This window comes from Pararge aegeria, chromosome 22 (assembly GCF_905163445.1).
Source record: "Pararge aegeria chromosome 22, ilParAegt1.1, whole genome shotgun sequence".
NCBI classification, from domain to species: Eukaryota; Metazoa; Arthropoda; class Insecta; order Lepidoptera; family Nymphalidae; genus Pararge; species Pararge aegeria.
Window position 1 is genome coordinate 8004776 of NC_053201.1, and position 19247 is coordinate 8024022.

The 19247-nt window shown below is 35.5% G+C and overlaps 1 protein-coding gene across 2 annotated transcripts in view; it reads left to right on the forward strand.

Moving 5' to 3' along the window:
- LOC120633603 (SWI/SNF complex subunit SMARCC2) overlaps positions 1 to 19247 on the forward strand; it is a 43642-nt gene that overhangs the window by 16897 nt on the left and 7498 nt on the right. For both annotated transcript variants that reach the window (XM_039903831.1, XM_039903832.1), the window contains exons 4-17: positions 3159 to 3327; positions 4208 to 4362; positions 6321 to 6464; positions 7682 to 7806; positions 8253 to 8359; positions 9326 to 9492; positions 9927 to 10108; positions 11395 to 11536; positions 13001 to 13121; positions 13865 to 14007; positions 15319 to 15508; positions 16719 to 16873; positions 17967 to 18123; positions 19018 to 19158. In XM_039903831.1, the coding sequence (XP_039759765.1) occupies positions 3159 to 3327; positions 4208 to 4362; positions 6321 to 6464; positions 7682 to 7806; positions 8253 to 8359; positions 9326 to 9492; positions 9927 to 10108; positions 11395 to 11536; positions 13001 to 13121; positions 13865 to 14007; positions 15319 to 15508; positions 16719 to 16873; positions 17967 to 18123; positions 19018 to 19158 (2098 nt within the window). The remainder of the gene's footprint in view (positions 1 to 3158; positions 3328 to 4207; positions 4363 to 6320; positions 6465 to 7681; positions 7807 to 8252; positions 8360 to 9325; positions 9493 to 9926; positions 10109 to 11394; positions 11537 to 13000; positions 13122 to 13864; positions 14008 to 15318; positions 15509 to 16718; positions 16874 to 17966; positions 18124 to 19017; positions 19159 to 19247) is intronic.

A 19247-nucleotide genomic window follows, 5' to 3' on the forward strand; every position in this document is an offset into this window, starting at 1 on the left:
CCCTAGAGAGGTCTACCAATACTTCGCTTTCCAGTGCTGGGTCCCCAATTAAGAACCCCTTAGGTCCCCTACGTCCATCAGTCCTCAATGTTGCGTGCTCCGTCCATTACCACTTGAACCGCGCAATTCATTCACTCTTGTCTTTAACTAAAATTTTTCTACAGATTTCTTAATTGAGATTTTATCAATAAGAGACGCTCCGACCACACCCCTCTCTATTGTTTGCTAAGTGAGATTTTGAGCCATCTTATGAGGCCTATAGCTAGCGCTCATGTTTCAAAGTAATAGGTTACCGCTGGCACCCCACACTGTACGAAGACTTTTAACTTCAAGCACTGATCTGCCCCTTACTACATATACTAGTACACTATATGCAAGTATTATTTGCAGCACGCGTGTCATTGCTAGTCCAATCGCACGATCCTGTGGGTATGATATGACACTTCATTAACAAATACAAATATTTTCCAAATTGTACACACGAAAAAAATCACTAGAGACACCTCTTTACATATTATCTATGTTTTTTTTTAATTATATAATTTCTCTTTTCGGATCTATAAAGTTTATGTTAAATACTCTGAAAAGGATGAGCGACATTTATATCTATAGAGCACTTACGCCCGAAATTAATAACGTTACGATAATACAACATTGAAGTTAATTCGTCATTCTTTTATATACAGTATATAAAAGCTATAGAGTACATTTAGTGATAAGGTAATAAACATTATGTAGTAGATGAATAGTTATAGACTAAATTTTCTAAAACGAGAACGAAAACCAAACATTGTTTACCGATACACAAATAACACAACATTTTATAAGTAAAGGGTTTAATATTTAAATTGTATTTTTGAAATGAGTTATAATAATTTCAAATTGTACATAAATGGAATCACGTTTTATCAGTAACCAAAAAAGACTATTTTCAAAAACATTAAACGCAACACTGTTGATAGTCTAGATTCTAGAATAAGAAATATCGACAATTAAAAATACCCCTTAGATAATTAAAATCCGTAAATGAACATTACTGAATTAAATTTTCTATTTGCCATTTGGAAATTTTGAATAAGATCTTTATTTTCGGGCGTAACTATGTAACTTTTTAAATAGGATTTACATAATGTTGTCCGTTAGCTTGTCAGTTTTGGAGAGGCATTAATAGTGTGCATTATGTTATGCCTAGCTATAAAGCAATAACTGTTTGTTTAATTTAATGTCTGATAATAATATTAAATTAATTAAATCACTGTAAGATTAAATCTCCTATTTTCATGATTGTTTAAGAAAGCCAATTATGCAAGGGTGTACTTCCCTAAAAAAGTTTCCAAGTTTTAGGCGGTACGGTGCGTTTTTTACGATTTTTCCTGTAGGGTCTGTTACAAGGTAGTGTAGAGTCTATAAAGCATTTGGTATGTATATATGCGATTATCCAATAGTAAAAATATGCACGGCACGAATTAATTATTTCTTCACATTTTCTCGTAGTATCTCATAGGAATAGGACGATAAAATGCCATACAGAAAGCGAGTGAATCTTGGAGCGTTTTATGCACAGCGAGAGAATTACCGTGCCTCAAATTACAAGCCCCAATCAAGCTACAAGAATGGATATTATTTGAAGTTATTTGAGGATAAGAGCATTTATATGCCCCTACGGCTCTAATACAAAAAATATCCTAGAAAATCTAAATGATCCTGCCACGTGAGATACATAGATAAAGATAGTCGTGTGTAAATATGTACCAGTTTACTTCTAAAGTGTATCTGCTTGGTTAAGAACCTTTTTAGATTTATAAGCATGCAATCATGCATTCGTTTGCGAGTATGGAAATCTGTGATGTCAGAGTAAAAAGGACCTTATTGCGTTGCGTTTAAGATACAATTCCTAAAAAGTACACAGATTTCGAATCCCAGGACGCACCACTAACTATTCTAAGTTATGTGCGTTTTAAGAAATTAAAATATAACTTGCTTTTAAGGTAAAGGAAAACATCGAGAAGAAACCTGCATGCCTGAGAGTTCTCTATGATGTTTTCAAAGCCATGTGAAGCCCACTAATACGGCCTAAACCTTTTTCATCGTTGTAGGAGCCCCGTGCCAGGGCACTACAGGTAGTGGGCCAGATATAAGTTGTTAAGATTATGATAACACAAGAGTGCTTGGCAGAACGTTTGAGAAATAAAAATCTTATGAGAGAAGAAATCAGAGATCATACTTGTCATTGAGATATTATTGAATTGCATAGTAACCTTGATGTAATAATTAACACACTGTTCAAACTCACCGTGTATACTTATTTCGTATTGTATATATAGCACACAAAATCTTATTTTTAAAATTATGCGTTCCGATTGTATACAAATATTTTTACAACACACACACACACTTGTACATAAATTGCATTACATTAAATCCATTTCTCATTCTCATTTCATGCAATGTTCCATTTTTTTTTGGTTCCAAGGTTTAACGTGTGTGTTTTTTTATAAGTGTGCTATCAAACATAATATATTAAAACTTGTTGAATACCAAAAGTGTGATACTTGTGAATGTTTACTGTTAAATGTTTTGTTTTTGTCACTAATTTCGTTAATCGGGAATGTGTCTCACAAATTTGTTGCATGCAATTTGTTATGGCATTATCAATTTACTTTGAAAAACTTACTTGTTGTTTTTACTAAGTAATTTATATTTATTGCTAATGGTAAAGTCTGCCAGTTAATTTACTAAAAAGTTTTTATCTCATTGAAATTTTACTTTGTTTTTCCAATTAATATTATATTTAATGCTAATAATGAAGTCATTTAGGAAATGGTTCAAAATTAATAATAATATAATAATAATATTTATTTCCAAAAATTTATATTAAGGAGTATCTGGTGAGGTGCCACATAAAAGTTTTACTGTTTAATGTTATATTTAATACCAATGGTTGAGTATATAAAATGGTCCAATATTTTAAATGAATATCCTTATTGTATCCTTTTTTTATTTGAAAGTCTATGCAGTGAGGTGCCACATAAAAGTTATATCTCCCCAAATAATTACTTATTAACACTCCACCAAGCTTATCCAAATTATAAAATAGCGTATTGTTATACTAACACTGTAATCTCTTTCCCCTCCCCCCAATCCCCCCCCATTTACAGAATCCATCTCGGAAGGACCTGAACGTACAGATGATGATGGACATCGAGTCGTCACTGTTGAGCGCGGAGGTTATACGTTCGCCATGTGTATTTATACGCTCTGACGTCGACAAAGCCACTGCAAATAAAGTTAAGGACATAATCGTCAATCGCCAGGGAGAAATATGTGGTAAGTAACAATAATAATTGAATCTCTTTTTTGCTTTTATCATTGCTAATGTAAGTGATAGTGCAGTCTAAGATGGTAGCGGACTAACCTGTTATTAGGGTATGCCAGTTATATTAAACCCATGTGAAAGTGTGTCTGTTTGTTTGTTTGTCTGTCTGTTTGTCTGTTCGCTATGTTCGGCACCACCAATGCAATTTGGTAAAAAAGATAGCTTGGATCCTGGAGACAGGCAGAGTATGCGTGTTATTCCGTAATCAAAACACCTGGGTGACCTAACAGTCACCTTAAAATCATATTAGCCGTTATTACCTATTCTCAGCTTCACAGATAAAGCTATCTTGGGAAAATTTGCGTAGAGATAGTTTAAGTTTTCCAGGGGCACAGGCGGAAGACAAAAAATATATCCCTCGATTATATCCCTTGACAAGGAATACAATTAACGTGTCCACCTACTGATGCACGGGAACATGGAATAGGAGTAGTTTACCCCCGTTTATTATTACGCATATTATTATATATTTCGGATATTATTTCCGCTTGTGCGCCAGTGCTCGGAGAGTTGATAAAGCTGTGGAAGAAGATACATGAAGATATATACTTACCCCGGGGAGAAAATTGTCTCCTGCTGTCCCGTGCGGAGGTCACTTCGGTATCGGAGTGAAATGTTCGCAGATAGCTTATTTCGGAGCATCTGGGAGGAGGGGAGGTTTGGTAATAAAAATGTAAAAATTGTTGCGTATTAAAACAAAGTAATCTATCTAGCCGTGCTGGGCAAACAAAAAAGAAAAAGAGAAGAAATAATAAGACGAAACTATCGCAGCTGCAAACCTATAGGCAATATTTCCGTAATGAAGAGATCAAATGATTTATACATTTACAGAAGATGAAGAAGAGGCATCGCATATAATCTACCCGACGGTAGATCCTCTCGAAGAGGAATACGCGAGGCCGGTGTTCAAACGCGGAAACAACGTGTTAGTGCACTGGTACTACTTCCCCGATAGCCACGACACTTGGGCCCAGGCTGATTTACCGGTACGTTTACGTATTATTTTTTATTTTATTATTGTTAGCCTAGCGGATAAGGCTTATTTATTTATTTATTTTTATTAGCTTTTAAAGGAAACAAACAGTACTATTACACATAAAAGTAATGCCGTATTTTTATATCACACAAACCAATGAAGTTTCAAAAACTTTGTTATACATATAATGCGATAACATTAACCACAATTGCTTAGGAATAAGTACCTACCAAGCGAAAATTATACAAAAAAAGAAAAATAAATTAAATTAAAACAAAAATGAAAAACAAAAACTTTAAAGCTTATAATACTTATTTTGCCATAATAAATTTCCTAAAAGTGCCAATTTTGACATGAAAAATGTCCGTCTCACAATATTTGTTGTTGAAATCATTGCACGCACGTGATAAAAAGTTATTTGCCGGATATTTTTATAGCCACTTCCATATAGCCCACGCAAAGGGAGGTTTACTTACGCCTTGCATTTAACCTACGACATACAAAATCGATATTACTTAGAACAAGCGGGGAGTCAACTAAATTATGTATTATTTTATATAACAACATTTGATCTCTTAAATCGCGTCTTTTTTCTAAAGTAATTTAACTTGGCTTGGCTTTACCTTCGTGAAGACAGAGTTCGAGCCGCAGCACCAATGACTTTCTGAGTTATGTGCGTTTTAATTTTAGCAATTTAAATATCACTTGCTTTAAACGTTGAAGGAAAACATCGTGAGGAAATCTGCATGCCTGAGAGTACTCCATGATGTTCTTAACGGCGTGTGAAGTCTACCAATCGGCACTTGGTCAGCGTCGTAGACTATAGCCTAAACCATTCTTTATAAGGGGAGTCCATTACTGGGAGAGGGTCGGTAATGGGTTGATAGTTATATAATATGCTAGCGACCCACCCCGGCTTCGTACGGGTGTAATATGTGTAGGTTTGTCTTAAATTTTCGGCTGTTTAAATGAAGGGGGCCCTCCACCCTTCCTTCCCCTTCTTTTTAAATCTCTGATATCCTCTAAGAAATTCAGTTTAATGGTAATATGCTGTAAAGGACAATTATGATTCTCATGCAATGCATAACGTATCTAATGTATTTAATTGGATGATAAAGGAAGATGTTGAACTTCAGCATTGGAATGTAAGGGTTCTTGATAGATCGAGATTGTAATCGCCGATGTAACTTAGAAGTGGCGTTGCTAAATTAAATTCAAATCCAAAATTCATTTATTTGAAGTAGAGCTGTTATAACCATTTTTGAATCGTCAAGTATTATAAAATATTTGTATTGTTTATCTGCCCTACTAAAAAAATATTGTCGTTAAAACAACTATAATAATATGAACTACAATTAATTTTATAATATTTCCCTAAATTTAATGTTAAATAAATTAGCATTCCTTACTAAATACTATAAATGCGAAAGTGTGTTTATTTGTCCGTTCTTCGCCCCTTAACTAAAAATCTAACCAGCTTGATTTTTGGCATTGAGATAGTTAAAAGGACGGAGAGGAACATATGCTCCTTTTTACCCCAGTAAAACAAACGGTTATCACTGGATTTGTGAAAAAAAACTGTTATAAACGCGGGCACAGCTAGTATTGATATAAATGACCAATCAGCTTATAACAACCAATTGACGTCCACTGCTGGACATGGGTTCTTTGTAGGGAGTTCAAAAATCAACTGTCTAGGGCTAGTAGTTTAGTGTCGTATGTACAGTGCACAAATCGTCCAACACTGCGTTAAACGGCGCGGAGTCGCCATTCCGGAACCTTGGGATCCCAACATCCATCGGTTTGTACTACCGAGCTATGTACCCTGCCCTACTTTATCTTCGCGACACGTTAAACTATGTAGTCTCTTGTTTCTGCCACGGATCTCCTTATATAGTGACCTTCAGATACTCCGAGCATAGCTCTCTCGTAGACCATTATCAATATGTTTTTTTATATGATGTTTAGATCGATGTACCGGAAACTGTAAGCTGGGAATGCAACCGTGCGGAGCCGTGGCGCGTTTCGGCCACGTGGGCTCTCGACGTGCCACAATACAACGAGTGGATGAACGAAGAAGATTATGAAGTCGATGTTAATGGCAAGAAGAAGGTAAATATTCCGTTTACGTTGAAGCTTATGACCGCTTCCTTCTGTTAGAATACATTGTTTTGTTAAGTGGCATTCTAGTAGCTTTTTGTGACAGATCTCGTCCGGGGAAAAAATAAAGCTTATTTCTGCCGCTAAGCAGCTGTGTTGTTTTGCTGTGTTCCGGTCTGAAGGGCGATGTGGCCGGTGTAATTAAATAAATAAATATACTAAGACAGTACACAAATCGGCATCTAGCCCCAAAGTAAGCGTAGCTTGTGTTATGGGTACTACGATGATAGATGAATATTTTAATGAACAACATACATAAAAACTTATTTATATATATTGTTTGCAATTTACGACTGTTACAGGGATTTTCCTAATCCTCTAGCGTAGATTCTGATGCACCTACCTACATACATTATATAGTATATTTTAATTACAATACCATACAGATGTAAAAACATCCAGACACTGAAACCATTCATGTTCAGCACACCAACATTTTTCCAGTTGTGGGAATCGAACCCACGGCTTTGAACTCAGAAAGCAGGGTCGCAGCCCGTTGTGCCAAAATAATACATTAAAAAATTAAAGACACATGAGGCTTAGCACCTACGCCTTAGGTAGATGACTAGTAGCATCATGCATTTAGTTTTGCAATTAGTTAAAAACATTCAACAGTTATCTTAGTATCCATAACAAAAGCTACGCTTACTTTAGGGCTAAATGGCAATGAGTGTTATGTCCTAATATATTCATTTGTGTCTGGGTGTTTATCTGTATAAGTATTTATGTGTATTATATTCATAAAAATATTCATCAGTTCTCTTAGTATCCATAACAAAAGCTACGCTTACTTTAGGGCTAAATGGCAATGAGTGTTGTGTCCTAATATATTCATTTGTGTCTGGGTGTTTATCTGTATAAGTATTTATGTGTATTATATTCATAAAAATATTCATCAGTTCTCTTAGTATCCATAACAAAAGCTACGCTTACCTTAGGGCTAAATGGCAATGAGTGTTGTGTCCTAATATATTTATTTGTGTCTGGGTGTTTATCTGTATAAGTATTTATGTGTATTATATTCATAAAAATATTCTTCAGCTACATTAGTACCCGTAACACAAGCTACGCTTACTTTGGGGTTAGATGGCGATGTGTGTATTGTAGTATATGTTGATTTTTTTATTTATTTTTTTGTTAGTTTTAATACAATAAGTTTTGTTTACTAGGTACATAAGCTGCGTCTATCGGTTGATGACCTAATTCCCGGGGCGGAACCTTCTAATAAAGGCAAAAAAGGCAAAAGGAAGCGTTCGCCTTCACCGCCGCCTCAGAAACACGGCAAGCGTAAAAGGTAATTTATAAAGTTATATTTAAACCTGACATAGGATAGTAAATCAAATTACAATATAAAATACTGATAACATCAATTAGTCTAGTCAACAAATTCAAAAACGTGGTAATTCTTGATCAAGCTCCTAAAAATATGAGCGATAGTTCATTTGATACGGAATACCGTCTAGAATAATGTATCGAAAGTAAGAAAAAAAGAAAAAAAACTTTTGTTTTTAGAATTTTTTTTTTTAAAAGGACTACACTTCTAGTATGAAATGTCTCGCCTCTCGGTTTTCTTCATTCACTTTTCTATTCAAATGTAGTTGTTTATGTATCGCTTACCGAAAATTCCGATCTCCTCAGCTTAGAAAGATTGTAGAAAACAGCAAGAAAAAATAGAACTGTTACGTTTTATGTATCGCTTTTTTAATGCTCCTCAATAGCGTACTTTTATTTTGTTCTTAGTCGTATGACCAAGCGTCGTGATAATGATGTCGAAGATGAAGAAGATAACGCATCAAGAGATAACACAGACGTGGCTCCCACACCTGAAGTTGAACGCCCAGCTGAACGTAAGTATTTAATTCAATACTGAAGTTTAACAACAGTGCTTTAGGTGTAACCTGATTCTAAAGTTGTATTTTTTATTTAGTATTAATTACATAGCTATTTATTTGACCAACGTTAATATAAAATGTAAATTAAATTGATGTCCATTCAACCAAGACTATACTACACTCGTGAGTCACTCTGCCCATGAAGGTTTTAGTGTATCATTTGAAATATAAGGATGTTTGTAAAATATGTCGGACAAAACCATACCGTCTAGTAGCTTTACTGGGGTGCGCTGAGAAACTTATTGGTGATACATAAAAATAATGAACTACATGTTTAAAGATATCATTACCTACAAAAAAGTCCACGAGGCTAAATGTCTAACTGTTATAGTTAAGTCACAATACTTGCTTTTTGTTATAATTTGCCAATCATAAAACTAGTACAATCAAAAGATGGAGACAGTCCAATCATGACCTAAAAATTCCTCTTAAATTTTTTTCAAATTTGACCTATCGTTTAGAAATTACCATGGGTATAAAAATGCTAAAAGTAAGAAAATGCCGTGAGCCAATAAGCCAGGGGTCATATAGTTTGGAAATAAAACCGGACCCGTTAGTTGGCGCTGCAAATAGGTTCTAGGGTTTTTAAAGATATTAGAACCGGTAATAACCGATTTCGTGCAGACGAAGTTGCGCGGGTCTGCTGGTTAAATATAATTCACATTAACTTTTGTTTGTTGCAACGTATTCTCATTTTGGAATGCATATTCACATAATTTACTATTTTTTATTTGAAATACAATAATTTCATTTCTGTTAAGCGTTTCAATAGGGTAAAAAACCTAATTATTGTCACTTAAAGGGTTCCACAAAATATAAGTTTAAGAGATCTATAAAAAACTGTAGGGTAGCCAGTGCTTTTGCGCATGTATGAAATGCACGCCAAAACCCAAACTCCATACAAAAATGCATGTTTTGTAGCGCCCGCACCTGCCCCGGTTCCTGCCGCTGCATCAACGAGCACAGCGGCACCCGCAGTGACCACGGAGCCTCCGCCCCCGCCCGTGCCCGAAGCGCCCACGACCCCCGCGCCCGCGATGGACGCCCACGACGACTCGCAGGGAAAGCACAGCGACTCCAATACACAGGTTTTACACGTGTTATTGACGACTGAATTAATTTGAATTTTCATCGCAGATTGCCCGACTTGTTTAAGCCCATTCGGAGCTCTTGGTTAGTAGCTTGTTCGCGGGAGGCACGACACACTCTTTATTCTAAAATGGGTTTTACTCGCTCCACATTAAGCTGTGAACATCTCTTTGCCCTATTAATAATGTAGGATATTTTTGAATTGAAACTATCGTCAGTAAAGTTCATTTTAAAAGTTTTACTGAGGGACCTTACGTGAAATTTTTGTTGGAGATTTGCCTACTTGTTCCAACTCCACTATAGGCATCAAAGAGCGTCATGCTAATTGCTGTGACGGCATACCGTGCTTTTACCGCAGCTCTAGATATCATAGCTTTCAGAATTATACTCTATGTTTTATTTTAATTTGTTGATAATGATGATTATTGTTTAGGAAATGCTTATCAAAGAAGAGCTAGAAGACAACGTGACAGATCAGACCCACCACATCGTGGTGCCGTCATACTCTGCCTGGTTCGACTACAACTCCATACACACCATCGAGAAACGCGCGTTACCCGAGTTTTTCAACAACAAGAACAAATCCAAGACGCCCGAGATTTATCTGGCCTACAGGTTAGAAATAAACTTAGAACTTTGATTTACTGAGTGTGATCCATTTTTGTTTAAATTATCATACTTCCACATTTCCTGAATATATGAGAATACAGATGGAATTACTTTTAATATATACAATGTGTAAATGAAAACTAATTTATTTACTGTCCCGTGATACTTATCTGTGAAACCCAAACGCTAATAGTTCTTAAGCAAAACCTAACATCACATGTAAAAGTAAAATCGAATGACTCCTGTCACTTGTACAGGAGGTACGCCTTAGGTAGCGTAGGTACTATGTACGTATCGGTCTTTTGTCAAAAGTGAACACTTAAAATGTTTAAAATAAATACGTGTCCTTCTGAATAATTAAATAATTCTGTTACACGTTGTATATATATGTTTTTTAATTCATATATTTGACATAACCTCCAAATGTAGGAAAAGTAGGTAGGTGTTAAAAAATATATAAAATTACTGATAACACAACATATCTATAATTAAATAGAAATGCATGCATGCAAAGGCGGTCTTATTGACGCAAGCAATCTTTTAAAGGTAATCTTTGTAAGAAAGAACCTGTGCCAAAAACCGGGAAAGTGCAATGAGCGTACTTATAAATATATTTTGTTCTATCTAAATACATATACTTAAAGGAAATACATATACATACAAGAATATACATATACATACAAGAATATACATATGAAAATACATAAAGTTCCGAGTTCAAATTTTATTAAGACGGCTTTAATCACTAAAACAGCCTGTAACAGTCTAATGTTGGACTAAAGGCCTTTCCCAGTGGGAGGTTTTGACCATAATCACCACGCTGGACAGACCGGATACTTATGGAAAAAGAATTATCTTGAGGGATATCCACAGTCAGATTTTTTTTTATTTTTTTGTTTGTTTTTTTTTCGATTGTTTTTGTTACTTATATAACTTTTACTTAGTTTATTATTAAAATAAAATATTAAAATGTGGTCAGTGGATGGCTTCGCATTTCCGTGGGGTTACCTGGTACAAGGTGCCAACTGAAAATCAGTGCTGTATGCTCCCACTGGCGCATGCAGCCCAATGCTGAGCTGACACCTTTTTTCTAGGTTGTGCCACACATAACATACGTTGTGTCTTTAATATTGTAATGTGTGGCGCAATGTAAAAAATATTTTTTTCTTTCTTTCTTTCTAGATTGTTCCGATTGCCTTAAAATTAAAACCAAAGAACCGAGGTTTAAGCAACATAATATATTTATTTTAAAATACATGAAACCTGACTTTGTCTTTTAAATATTGTTCCAGGAACTTCATGATTGACACTTACCGATTGAATCCCACGGAGTACTTAACGAGTACAGCAAGCCGGAGGAACTTGGCGGGTGATGTTTGCGCCATCATGAGAGTGCATGGCTTCCTCGAGCAGTGGGGACTTGTCAACTACCAGGTAATGTATTCAAAGTGGCGGTATAAACACATCCCTGTCAGACTTACACTTCTTATAATAATTGAACACGCCATTCCAAAAAGGGTTTTACCCTTTCGATATTTTCTGGCAAATTAAACTAAGTATTTACCAAATTAGCGCAAATTTATAAATTTTATTTTGCAGTGAGTGAGATTTATAGGTCACTTTCCAAACTAAAATTGGAAAAATATTTGAGGTGAAAGGTTGTTATATATAAATTTAGAGCCCTTATCAAAGATGCATGTTTTTTAAATTTTTTGTGTCGCATGATTGTTTAATTTTTCGTAGACATATTGCGTCGCTACTAGCTGCCGTCAGTGCTAATCGCTGTCGACAGATTCCTTCGACGCGACAGTGTACACTGGCATTCTAATATATAGGGTGTTTGGTATTGACGCCCTATTCTTGTTCATTTCAGGACATTGTTTATGATGAATTAGTATTTTAACTATGTATTTCAAGAGTAACATTAACAGTATTTTCGTTATTTTTTAGTGTAACATATGTTTAAAACAGAGGCAGTCATTACAGAAGTGAAAACTTAGCCAATGGATGACGCGGAATCTCATCTAAATCCAAATAATTCAAATTCAAAAATATTATTATTCATGTAGGCCTTATTACAGGCACTTATGAAGCATTCATACATGTTACAATAATGTAAATAAAATACAAAGTAAGAAATCAAAAAAGTCAAACATGTAAAGTATATACAGCCAAGTAAATACAATGTATTAGTGTATACGTATACTTCTACGCAGGCTGCTGTACTATGCGTCGCTAGTCTGGCGCAATACTTACATTTCATCGGTGACGTAAACCCATAAGTTTTTTCTCTACCATAAATCACTCAACGTGGCTAACGTTTTCACTTCAAAGAAAAATAGCCATATATAAAGAGGTTTCGACTATTTTTAAAACATCCTTTAAACTAAAAAGTAGTCATTTTAGGCTCAGGATAATTGAGTAAATAATACAAATGTTGTAGATTTTGATGCGTACATGTATTATTTGCATATGAGTTGCCTACATAATGGCTTTAATATAACTTTCAAGTTAGCCCGCTATCATCTAAGACCGCATCATACCTTTAGATTACATTCGAGGTCTAACTTGTAGTGGCATAAAAAATAAATTAATAGTTTAAAAACTAAAAACACGCATGGTATAAAAAAACCAAACTAATTTCTACCTTTTAATATAGTTTATTTATAAAAGCTTGTTTTTTTTTTGTTTTTCTTGTGTTATGTCAAAATTAAAATTATTTTTATATTTAAACAAAAATCTTATATTATGAAATAATCTTATCAAATTCGTGTACTGTCATCAGCTCTCGGTATATCTACAAAGTTTAAACGAAATCAGACCGTTTAAAGAGGGTCAAAATCTAGTCCGAAGCTAATAAAAAGCGTGTATAAATCAACGTTATTTATTTGTCGGCAGGTGGAAACAGAATCTCGCCCAACAGCAATGGGACCACCGCCAACGTCACACTTCCACGTGCTTTCTGATACACCGTCGGGCTTGCAGCCGTTGCAGGCCAGACCAACGCAGCCGAGACCAGGTAAAAAATACTTCAATACCTTCATAATAAGTTCTATAAGTACTGGGCATACAAGGCTAGTGGTTATATGGCTACAAGTTTCTTAAATGGATAATTATTTTGAACGATAACTGAAATATTGTCTCTTTTTTTACTAGCACTTTAAAACGGAAGTTGACGTTCCTCAGCTATATACAACGTGTAACCCAATTACGAAATACTAAATAAGGCTGCATAAGTACATTTCATAAGGAATAACCCTATCAAATTAGTAAATAAAAATAAGCATATTTATTTTTCCATGCAAATTAATTCTAAACATTCTATGTGTTATTTATGACAATTTATTGAAGATAAAATATCGACACGCGCATAGTACATATGCTACGCAACGCGTACCTAATAAACAGTGGCGTGCATAGAGGGCATGCAGATGCAATAGAGCAAAACTAACTAGAGACGTGCCGCATTTATAATAGTCATAATGGACGGACCTCGAAGCTTGATGATAAGTGTAATACTATTGCTTTTAAACAGAGCAACACTCAGTATGGCATGCAAGGAATATATTCTGCAATATACCGTCTTGTGTCCATTAACCTGAGGTGTTAAGGCTTATGTGCCTGGTGACGGACAGACATGCAGACGGACAGCGGAGTCTAAATTATAGGGTCCCGTGTTACCCTTTGGGAACCTAACCTATAAATTGCGTCCAACCTAATTCAAACCTTTTAAATCTTAACGATGCGTTTATCTTGGAACAGTCGAAAACGCAGCCGTACCCAAGGTTGAAGCTGGTCTGCCGAATGGAACGGAAGCCGGGCCACCGATTAAACCCGAACCGCCCACAGTCAAGGCAGAACCGCTTATTGAGCTTGGCACCACGCCTGGCCTTAAATTGGATCAGGTAATATATAACTATTGGCGGACAGAAACCTGAATGTTATATCATTTAAGCGGAAAATTAAAGACTTCTTACTTTAAAAGCGATATTATGCTATTAAAGAATATTTATTTGTCATTGTATAGAACTTTGACATATATTTATTCACAGATTTGTTGTATATTGTTATTATTATTTGATTAAATACTTGATAAGAATTTAATTCAATGAGCATTGTAAAGACATAGTTTTTACAAAAACAAACTTGTATGCCAATCGATGGCGATTGTAGCACTGTTATACTACCGACCATTTATGTAACTCAATTTGCAAATAAAGAAATTAAAATTAACTAAAAATAAAAGGTTTTACATTAAAAAAAAACATAATTTATTTCAGTTAGTTATTTATAAAATCACTTTTGAAATGTCAAGTCTGTCGTCATTTTCTTTTGTCCTACGCATATCACACGCAGCGCGTGTTATTTTTTACTGTTACGTGCTGGGCAACGCGACATACGCAATACTCAAATTATCGCATGGCGCGAGAAAGCATCTAAAAGCTTCTAAAATAGGTTTATGGAAATCTAATATATATATAATGATTTTTTATAATATTAATCAATGGCCCACCTGATCGTCTATAAACAGAACAACATTCCGCAAGGCATGCAATGAACAAGTCCTGCATCATGCAGCCCTGTGTCCCTCAAACTGAGGCGTAGGTGTTGCCTTATGTGAGGTATATTGTATTATAAACTGCCGTCACCAAATCGCTGTCCCTGTCAACAAATTGTCATTATTCCTCAGTTAAAAAATATTTGGCATTTCCAAGATTGATCCGCTAATGTGATTTTTACGGTATTATAATGTACTAAAAATAAACTAAAAAACTGGTTGTCTGTAAAGTTGGCTTACTGACGATAGTTGAACGTGACAACGTCGTAAGAAAATACTGATGGAATGGTTGCATTTTTCAAAAGAAAATTGTATTTGTTTGATAGATATTATCGTTGCTATAAACAATTGACACCACTTTAATTTTTCACTGCACTTCATCATTCGAAAACATGTAAATGTATTATTGTATAGAAGCTGTCCACGCGGACGAATCGCTCACTCAAGTAGGAGAGAGACAGATGTCGAACGCGGAGGCCGTCTGTGCCTCTTTGTCGCTCGTTCCGCGCTCTCGCTTGCACTTCAAGCCTTGAATTAAACGCCTCAGAGCGAGGTAACGCCGCATACGTCATGTTTTTCGTGCGTGCAGCCGGCTCCATCGAATTATAAGACGTTGTCACGTCAAAACGCTTATAACGAACGATTTTCCATTTCCCAGTACCGAGGCGGCGCTCGTGGTCGTGAATGGACTGAACAAGAAACGCTGTTATTACTCGAAGGATTGGAGCTACATCGCGATGACTGGAACCGCGTCGCGGCACATGTGGGGTCGAGGACTCACGACGAGTGCATCCTGCATTTCCTACGCCTACCAATTGAGGATCCCTACTTGAATGACACGTCTGCCAGTGAGTAATTATTTCAGCTTAAAGACATTTATTTTCTCAAAAAAGAACACAATAGTTCACTTACATCGAGAATACAATAACATTTTAAAATTAGTAGATGCAAAATCTCAAAGTGCTTTACAGATGTACCATATTATTTAAAAGTAAACATTTTTGCGGGTGGTTAAAGAAAAAGTTAGCGAGCGATAATACAAATCGTTTTATAGGAAAGAGGTCACATTAACTTAACTGAACGGTATTTTGTACATGTTCAATAACAAGTTTTTTAAACATTGGTAAACTTTTAGTGTTAATGATTCTCTCAGGTAAATTATTGTACAACAGCACTCCCTCACACAGTTATACTTTTCTTTCCATAATTGGTTCTAGTTTTAGGTAGTAAAAATTTAGTTTTACGTTTTCTTAGATAGTTTGCGTATGTTTTTGTTTGAAATCGTAATTGTGAGAGTATATTATCTGTGCTTATTTTTCTTATTAAGGTGCAGGTTTTTAATGCGTATAATTGATTTATATTAAGAATTTTAGTCTCTGTATACAATTTATTTGTAGGAGTTAGATAGTTATACTTATAAAGAGCTTTAATAATTTTATTTTGGATAATTTGCAATTTTTTAATATGTGATTTCGCGGCGGTTCCCCAAATTTCGATGAGGTATTCAATATGGGGTTTAACTAGGGAGTTGTATATAGTAGATCTTATTTTATTTGGTATACAGGATGATATTCTACGCATTTCTACGTATTTCTTCTATTATTGTGTCCCTACTTGTATTCCTATTTGAATGACAATGTTTTTGAATTTTGGTCTCCCTACTAATAACATTCCTATTTGAATGGCATATCTGTCAGTGAGTCATTTTATTTTTTATTTTTGTGTACCTACTTGTATTATTATTTGAGCGACACGTCTGCTATTGAGTATTATTTTTTGGTGTCCCGTCCGTTCCTACTTGAATTCTTACTTGAACTAACACATATGCCAATGAGTAATTATTTATTCCCATTTCGTGTCACTTCTTGGCATGTTGGGCGCACTGAAATCATCCCTATCGTAATATCTACGAATGGTTTAATTCCAGTTAGCCTCCTCACGCAACATCTGAGGCGACTGGTTTCTTGGCAGAAAGCAGGGTCGTTGGACTCTGCTAGGATAGTCCACCGGTTTCTTAACCTATCGCCCTGTGACTTATCTTTTGTAATAATTTCGCAGGTGGAGTATTAGGTCCACTAGCGTACCAGCCGATACCGTTCAGCAAAGTTGGCAACCCTGTGATGAGCACTGTCGCATTCTTGGCGTCAGTTGTCGATCCGCGTATCGCTTCCAAAGCCACGAGGGCTGCGATGGACGAGTTTGCTGCCATTAAGGTAACTGATTACTATGAACTACCTTCGCTTACTGAATGCTGCTACATGAGAACTTCAAATATTCATACAATCTATATAATTCTTAACAGGTAAAAAAAAAGTTATTCCGTACCATACCTCTGGTTAAAAGGCTATCCGCACAGTAAAATTTTCTCCCTAGAATAAAACCACAAAGTTACCTGTAACGAAAATTTGAAGGAAGTTTTTGTTATTTATTATGAAATCCTAATTTCCTGACGATCTTTTACCGTTCAAGCTAATATAATCATTTAAACGCACTTAAAAAAGTGTGCGTGCTGGGATTCAAGATCGGTCCTCCAATAGTAATAGTACTAAATTAATAAATAATAAATACCTAATTTAATAAGTACCAAATCGGGTATTACCGGAAAACACAAATTAAATGACATTTTGTAAAAATGAATCCTAGCTAGATCGATTTATCGCCCCCAAAACCCCCTGTATACTAAATTTCATGAAAATCGTTGGAGCCGATTCCGAGATTCCAATTATATATATACAAGAATTGCTCATTTAAAGATATAAGATTCTACGACAGTACACACATCGCCATCTAGCCCCGAAGTAAGCGACGCTTGTGTTATGGGTGTTAAGATACCTTCTCCCACGTGCTAAAATTAACTATAGCCAGAACAGATTTATTATAAGAACATATTCTTATTCATTAAGATATTTACAATAATAAGTATCAACATATAGACCAATTTTTTTATAAGTATGGAAAGTTTGTATCTGTAATCAAAAAATGCACTTGAATTGTTTTTTTTTTTTTTTAAGATTAAATTTATTTGTGTAATCTTTTTGGGTTATTAACTTGTTGTTACTAGTATTATTTAGAATAACTTACAAGTCTCCATATGATTAAATCTCCCGTATCATTACGATAATTTTAATTACTAGTAAAACCTTTATTGGCTTGTGTAAGATCTATAATTAAGTTTATCCATTGTAACAATTTATTTATAGCTGTTTGTTTTCCAAATAAAAAAAAAAAGAAAAGATGAGTGATCAATATTTTTGTGAATAATTTACATAAATATTAAAAAAGTACAGATAAAATAAAAATTAATAGGACGAAGTACCGGCGGCAATGATGGAAGCGCACGTAAAGGCTGCGGGTGCGCACGGACCCGCCGCGGCGTTGGCAGCTACCGGGATCGCAGGAACCGCCCCGCCGCCAACCGCCGGCCCACCCGCACCTGGGACCCCGTCTCCAGCACCCGCACCCGGTAAAGTCAAAGTCATTCCTTTATTCAAATATACCCCTAGATTGCACTCAGTAGCGTGCAACCTGGGTAAAACACTACAGAATTAATAAAGCCTTCCATTTTAGAAGTGTTTCTCGAACATACGATTGATTAGTCTCTTCATACCATTTTGCAGATGACATTCATCATTTTACCTTTAATGTTTTATTTAAACGTTTACTATAAAATGGTAAAATGTGGAAAAACTTGTGAGCTAGCAACATTCCGCGGGACACAATGTAATGCATACAACAATGGCTGAATGAGAATTCTGTGTTATAAAATCTCCCGTACGAGCTATAAATAACCTAGGGTAGACCCGTACTGGAGATTTTCTCCATTTTGTATCAGCTGCCCGTATGCATACCCTGTTTTTGCAATACCTTGTATATAAGTGCTTTTAGAACTTTTGATTTGATATGTAACATTTGTTACATTTTGCGAGGCTAGTAATTGTATAAGAACGCTTCGCTATGTTTAAAAAAAAATTAATAGAATTGAAAAAAAAATTGAATATGTGTGTATAGTAGGAAGTCCCGGGTTCGATTCCCGCCAGGGGCAATTTGGGATTTTATAATTTTTTAATTTTCTCGGGTCTGGTCTAGTCTGGTGGGAGGCTTTGGCCGTGGCTAGTTACCATCTACTACCGAAAAAGTCGTGCCAAGCGATTTAGTGTTCCGATGCGATGTTGCGTAGAAACCGATTAGTCTGACTACCATACTCCCAAACAAGTGAGATTGCAGTCAAGGGCTAACAAGTAGTGGAATAAAAAAAAATGTAAACTATTAACTTTCACGATGTTATTTTGAAGTTTGACATATAAGTATTTTTCATTAAATATTACTGCTGTTCATTAACAGTATATTTCATTCATAGAAGCTAAGAAAGAAGGCGAGGTTAAAGCGGAATCAATGGAAGTTGACGGGGAAGGTGAAGTCAAGGTAAAGGACGAACCTGCTGAAGCGGCGTCGACGGAAGACGCCAAAGAGAGCAAAGATGATGCAACGCCACCACCAGGTTATTTGTTTTTACTACATGGCACACGAGGTCAGGTATGGTTTCCCTGACCAACTTCGGCCACGGTGTTCAATCTCCAGAGAGAAATG